This window comes from Nicotiana tabacum, chromosome 6 (assembly GCF_000715075.1).
Source record: "Nicotiana tabacum cultivar K326 chromosome 6, ASM71507v2, whole genome shotgun sequence".
Lineage (NCBI taxonomy): Eukaryota > Viridiplantae > Streptophyta > Magnoliopsida > Solanales > Solanaceae > Nicotiana > Nicotiana tabacum.
In genome coordinates, this window is record NC_134085.1 from 12563850 (window position 1) to 12570959 (window position 7110).

General features: G+C 34.3%; 1 protein-coding gene across 1 annotated transcript; it reads right to left on the bottom strand.

Moving 5' to 3' along the window:
* Nucleotides 1–254: 254 nt before the first annotated feature.
* On the bottom strand, nucleotides 255–3999 carry LOC107761061 (uncharacterized). The gene is made up of 12 exons (XM_075254366.1): nucleotides 3903–3999; nucleotides 3714–3798; nucleotides 2111–2162; nucleotides 1965–1985; nucleotides 1799–1852; nucleotides 1368–1418; nucleotides 1196–1249; nucleotides 1037–1093; nucleotides 903–941; nucleotides 675–797; nucleotides 482–574; nucleotides 255–406 (listed from the first exon to the last, which is right to left on the bottom strand). The coding sequence occupies exons 1-12, from the start codon at nucleotides 3997–3999 to the stop codon at nucleotides 263–265; spliced, it is 870 nt and encodes a 289-aa protein (XP_075110467.1). The 3' UTR covers nucleotides 255–262.
* Between the last annotated feature and the right edge of the window lie 3111 nt (nucleotides 4000–7110).

Sequence of the window (7110 nt, forward strand, 5' to 3'; positions counted from 1 at the left end):
GTTGACCAAAAAAAAAAATAGTTGTTAGGAGAGAATTCCGTTACATTAACGATTTAATTTCTTGTTTTTTTTCCTTTTTCCTTACTCCCGTACTTTGAAAAAAGTGAAGGGAATCGAAATAAGAAGGTCAAACCAAATAATCTTTGTTTCCATTCAAACATCAATTTCTTAATATTTTTGAATTAAAACTTAAATTATTAGAATTAAATAAAAGTACTATAAATTATAATTTATTTAATCAGTGGACACTTGAGCAGCAGCTTTATTCAATCAAATATGGGGCAACATATTGCTGCATTTCTTGAATATCCATTCCAAGGTGAATTCCTGGTAACTTTATGAACTTCACTTTTCCAGCTTTAACCAATGTTTGTAATCCAAACGTATCCTCTAAATAAAGATTAGTCTGCCAAAAAAAAAATATATTGTTACTCCTAATATATAACATGGTTAAAAAGTTCAAATAGGAAAATAATATTACCTGTTGCGGTGGCAAAATTTGAGAGTAGGTTCCATCTTGATAAAAGCCAAACCAAGAACTTTCTTTTGGGTTTATCACACTATCATTTTCAAACTGTAAAGATATATATTCAAAATAAAAAGGGGATTAATTAGTAAAAAAAATACATTATTGAATTGATAAATATATATAGGTGGAGATAAAATAAATGTACCATGATAAGTACAAGGTTCTTCAAGCTGGTGAAACGCTGCTTATAAATGGGATTAGTTGCATTAGGAATTTCATTATTAAGCTTTGGTAAATACCTACAACCTTTCAAATATCCAGCAATATCCTGAAAAAAAGAAAAAGAATGTTAAATTATAATCTTTTTCCAATTTAAGAATTAATATTTACGAATATATATAACCAAAGAAATAAGCAAGAATTAATTACTCACTTTTGGAAGCTTGGTATAGCCACTAGGAGCATAATGAGCCTAAGATTTGGAGATAAAAAATTCGATAATCACTTAAAAAAATTTGAAAGGAAAGTAAAAGAATATAAAATTAAGAGATTTTAAAGAGAGTATACTTGAGCATAATCGGAGTATATTCTAACACCACCAGCTTCGGCACACCAAGGGCCACCCTATTAATTAAATGCAAATAAACTCTATTATTATTATTTTTTTTATTATCATTATTGTTGTTATGATATTACTACGACTTGGATGGATATAGAATTACATACAGTGCAGACAGCAACACCAGCATTAGGTCCACCTATTGAGATAAAATTCTTGACCTGTGGCACAATTAAGTTCCAAAAAAAAAAAAAAAAAAAATGCAAAAACGATTAAACGTAAATAATGAACATAAAGAGAAAAACTATTGTTAAACTATAATTGTGATAAAATTCTTACTGGAGGTGCTCCATCACAGAACTCTATAAGCCCTCTAGCTACCATATTTCCCTGAAAAAACACATTTTCCATAATAAAATATTGATCGCCGCACAATTACTTTCCTCTGTCTCAAATTATCTGTCATGATTTTTAAAAATAATTGTCTCAAATTATTTGTCATTTTAGAAACTCAAGACAAAACTAATTATATTTTTTCTATTTTACCTTTAATAGTAATTGTTCTAGAAGATGGAGACATCACATAAATAGAGATTATATCTTAAGACAAAAATAATGATAAAATAGTCCAATATCCCTTTTAATTAATAATTTTTAAAGGAGCGTATAAAAGAAAAACACGATAAATAATTTGAGACTAAGGGAGTAATTAATAAGACAAAAAGGAAAAAGTAAGGGAGACACATTTATGATTAAAGATGAATATTTGCCTGTGAGAGACCAACTAAGTTGTAACCTTGTTGAAGTTCATTCATTCCCTTCACCTATAATTTAATTTCAGACATTGTCAATAGGTTTTCAATTTTTTTTTATTTTATTCTAAAAAGGATAGATGAAAAGAGAAACAAAAAGAATAATTTAGTGATGTCTCATTACCTTTTCACAAGCAATTTGAACCTACAAAGGCAAAAAGAAAGGCACGGATTACAATTCATGAAAAGCACAAGAATTTTATGCAATTAATTCTATCGAAATAATGAGAAATTAAACAATAAGAATCACTACTTTATGTCAACTGTTACCTGATTGTCTAGAGGCATGCTAGTAGAATCAAACGCTCCATTCCCAATTTCTCTACCCAAAAAAAATCCAGATATTAATAATCAATAACAATAATAGACTTTAACTTTACTACGTTGGTGTAAATCAGAGGCGGATATAGCATAGAGTCTCTGGTTTCATATGAACACATAACTTCGATACAGAGTATATATTAACTTATGAAAAGACCAAAAAGTTTAACCTGTTACGTATACAACATTATTAGGGGTAATTTGGATTAAAAAAATGGGTACCTTGCTAACTTGCTACCTTCATGTAGTATGTTAGCAAGATTCATTCATATATATACACAAATACACCTATTAAAATTTTAATAAATGTTAGATCTTGTTGTTATTATGCCTGTATTTGTAAATAATGATTCTGGAAATTAGAACGTTAGCTTATAAACGTAAATATAAGTAAAACAGAAATTAATTCGAGCCCACTGAATTCACAGTGTTTCCTTAAGGAATTTAATCCCCTCCTAGTACCCAAGGTTATGGATTATTTCCTCCCAGGATAGAACGAATTACACACTGGTGTAGCGGTACTTCAAACCCCAGTGTTTCAGCGAATACAAAGTTCGGCAGCAAATCACACATACGGATGCTTTGTTTGTAGTTTAAAACAATGCAGAACAAGGGAGGAAAACTCAGAAGTTGAATGAAAATTCTGAGAGGAAGGAATGCAAATTATAGCCAACGTTGAGTTTTCGGTGAAGAGAAGATCAATAGCTCTCAATTCTGTTTTGGTGTGTGATTCTCCAACTGCTGCTGCTCATATTTATAGCAGTCAGTTGTGAGACCCGCCCCCTCTCCATGGTGGAGCATGCACTAGCTTGTTATGGAGCAAGCACTTAGCCATGGTGGGAGGAGCACTAGGCGGCTGCTATTGCAACTGGTGGTACAATACACGGATTGGAACATATCCGTTACAAACACGAATAATATTACGTTAATATTTACTATTAATAAATAAATTTGGTCCGAAGCCGTAGCCGAGCCGAGCGAGCGACGACGACGGCGCGAGGCTTGCCTTCTTCCTAACTCTTTAAGAGCTACATGAAGTGCATTTGTATATAAACCTACCAAACTCCTTTTCCTCTACCAATGAGGGACAATATCTCAGTAAAAAGAGAGGGAAACTTAAAATTTTACTCAAAATTTTCATTTCCCTCCATTTCTCATTCACCCTCTTTTTAATACCTTTCTATATTAAAAAGAAACTCAACAAATCTGAATCCATAATTTTAACAGTATGATGAGTTCAATACAAGTTTAAATCCATTATTATGGATCCGCCTCTGGATGTAATAGGTAAAAAGTTACACTATTATGGTGTAAAAATTCAACTCGACTTGTATTTCTCATCTTCAACCGTAGTCGAAAATGTCAGTAATATAATAACCATAATAATTTGATTTTGTGTCGCTTTGCAAACTTGTTTTTAGTTTTATGACCCTATCTTTTTTTTTTACGTATGGGAGATTTACTTTTGCACGTAAGAGATCTATCTTTTACACATAAGAGTACTAAAAAGATTATATTCTTAATTTTAAAATTGTAAAGAGGCATGATGTACAAGCAGTATCCGTTAGATCTCGACAAGAGGCTGAGTTGTGACGTATAAAATGTAGTTCCTGCATCGTTGCACGACTGTCCAATCCCTGCCATGGAAAATTACCTCATAATTAATTTCCATTTCCATAGGAAAATAAATTACTTAAATGAAATGCTAATACACACACAGTATGTATATAAAAAAAATTACCATGCAATAATATGAAAGGAGTAGAAAACGAAAGACATATGGAACTGAAGATAGAGATTATAAAGAGAATGAAAGTTTCTGAAGATAAATAAGCCATCGATTTAATTAGCTTCTTCTCTTTAGTTTTTTTTCTTTTTATAAGATGCTTTCTCTTCGTTTTATAGATTTTGTAAAGAAGAAATGGAGGGGATTTACAGAACTCTCAGCTTTAGTAAGTTGGATATATAACCAATCAGTCAGGGGACAAATTTTAAATCATTTCCTTTATTCGTCCTCTTTCTAAATAGTTTTCCACTTTTGTTGGATGACTTTGATTTGGCTATTCTGGATATCAAATCAGTGCTTTGATTTTTTTGCCTTATTTATACGGTCAAAATCAAGGAGCCCAATTTCGAAATCTTAAGTTGGACTATGAGTCCGAGTCCGGGCGACTCGAAGTAAAGGTCAGACCCGGTTGGAGGACACACACCTCTAGGAAGCAGATCGAAGGCCTGACACGACCTACATCGAGAGCAGTACATTCTAGAGGGTTCTCAAAAAAGAGCGAGAATTTTTCAAGGACGCGTGGATTAGGGCATAAATTAAAGGATAAAATTTGTACGAAATGGTACAGGTCCGTACTAGGTTGTTATACACCTGTACCAAAAGAATTCTTTACCATAATTAGGAATGTACTATATTGGGGTTTTCTCCTCCTATATAAAGGGGACCCCAATCATTTGTTAGATACACATTATTCACTGCAATAGAATATTCTACTTTACTTTTCTTGTTTATCGTGCTCAGCAAGTGTTCTTCAGCTTTATTGATTTTAGTTTATTGTTCATATTTCGTTGCTCTTAGCTCACCTCGAGGCCCCCAAGAAAATTGAGCTTGGGGTCCTTATTGCTCTAGCAACACTAGTTTGGTTCATCAATTCTTCTTACTTAAACCTAATATTACTTGTATATTCACTAGTATTAGAATAAATTACATATCTTTAAAATCACAAATCATATTTAATTGTTACCCCCGTTTTTCGAGGTAAACAGTTTGGCGCCCACCGTGGGGCTAAAGATAATAGTGATTATTTTAGTGCTAATTTACTGATAACACAACATTATTCTTCACACTTTTTCTTGTCAAAGATTCTTTGATTTCAGGCTTAAACATGTCTAGCACATAGAATGCACCTATTCACGAGGGCGAAGGTCTTGGAGAAAACAATGCTATAGGGGTCGGTGTACAACCCATAAAGGAGTGCCAAATATGGAGCCAGTTGATATCACTTCATACAACGCTCTAAACATATACACATGCATAGACCCCGTAAGGAATGCACACAGGGAAGCCCGACCCGACGACCAAAGAACACGAGGAATGGAAGAGGGAGGAGTCAGCCTCCAGGTGAAAGTGGCTCGGGGACTGACCCCACAATTATGAAAATGCTCAAAGAGCTCGCCAAAAGGATTGAGACCGGAGAAAAGAAGATTGAAGAAAATGATCAAAAGGTGGAGACATACAACTTGAGGGTCAACCAGATACCGGGAGCACCTTCGATTTTAAAAGGACTAGATTCGAAGAAGTTCGTGCAAAAATTATTCCCCAGAGTGCGGCTCCGAAGCCCATCCCTAAGAAGTTTCAAATGCCAGATATCCCGAAATACAACGGAACCACTGATCCCAATGAGCACATCACCACATATACTTGTGGCATAAAAGGAAATGATTTGGAAGACGATGAGATCGAGTCTGTTTTGCTAAAAACATTTGGGGAAACTCTGTCTAAAGGTGCCATGATCTGGTACCATAACCAGCCCCCGAACTCTATTGATTCATTGCCATGCTGGCAGACTCATTTGTAAAGGTACATGCTGGTGCCATAAAAGTTACAACAAGGAAGTCCGATGTGTTCAAAATAAAGCAAAGGGAGAACGAGATGCTGAGGGAGTTTGTATCACCGTTTCCAATCAGAACGAATGGAGTTACCACCAGTCTCCAATGACTGGGCCATACAAGCCTTCACTCAGGGGATAAATGAATGAAGTTCGATAGCTTCGAAGCAGCTGAAGAAGAAGTTGGTCGAGTATCCCGCTGTAACTTGGTCGGATATACATATATATATACAAATGTATCGTACCAAAATCAAAAGCAGCTCCGGATAAAATGGAGAGCACCAACTCTCGCTGATCAGGGATCCTAAGAAGGGGGACCGTCAGCTTGCCTACCTACACCTGCGGGCATGAAACGTAGGCCCTGTGAAATAGGGCATCAGTACGAAAATTGTACTGAGTATGTAAGGCATGAAAATTAGTACGTAAAAGACATAGATGAAACATGGAATATAGAAACACATCTTTAAATCTGAATAACTTTGTAAATTCTGAAACGTTTATAATGTCATGCACGTGCATATAAAGGTCGTGCCATGCATAGGTATGGGTGTACATAATATCATCAAGCCACTGAGGGCATCCCATCATATCATCTCGGCCACTGTGGGCAACATCATCAATATATACCAGCTGATCAAGTGGTGGTGCGTATATAACACCGTAACCTTTTCCCTTATCCCATATATATATATTTACATATATACGCGTATATAACGTTATTTGGTCATGGGTCAATGCACATATATAAATGAGTGAAATGCATGAAAAATACGTAATAATCTCAATATTCCTTCCGGATAAACTTTTTCAACTGTGTATTATTCTGAGATCCATGAACAAAAGATAATAATATTTTTCATGAGGAATCAAGAACATAGATACCCCTACTATTTTTATGAATAGAATAATTTATAAAAATTGTGTGTTTGCTCATTTCTTCAGTATCATATGGACCATGCCAAAAGAAAAAAGGGAGGGCCTTAACATACCTGTTTCTTGAATTATTTGAACGAATCTGCTTCTGCGAAATTTACACTTGAATTCCTTGAAATTGGAACGAAACTGTGGTTGCTTCTTTTGAAATTTCAATTGAAATTTTTGGCTAAGGCTTAGAATTGTTTGGACGAAATGGTTCTGGTTCAATCCTCTTGGTTTTAAGCCAAAGAAACATGAGCACAAAGACACTAAATGAAGCTAAAATCAGATTGTCTATTTGAATAAGATTTTTTACAAGTCTTATTAAGACTTCAATTTAAGTCATAATTATGTTATATTCATAGGTAGACACCTAGGATGTTTAATAGCTTAGTCACTTTATGTTAGTGCTGCCACATG

Excerpts from the sequence above, each read along its gene's own strand:
- LOC107761061 (XM_075254366.1), bottom strand. The coding sequence starts at position 3,999 with ATGGCTTATTTATCTTCAGAAACTTTCATTCTCTTTATAATCTCTATC. Across the intron at positions 1,250-1,367 it reads TCTGTGATGGAGCACCTCCA|GTCAAGAATTTTATCTCAAT; the intron begins GTAAGAATTTTA and ends ATTGTGCCACAG. Across the intron at positions 575-674 it reads AGAACCTTGTACTTATCATG|TTTGAAAATGATAGTGTGAT; the intron begins GTACATTTATTT and ends ATATCTTTACAG.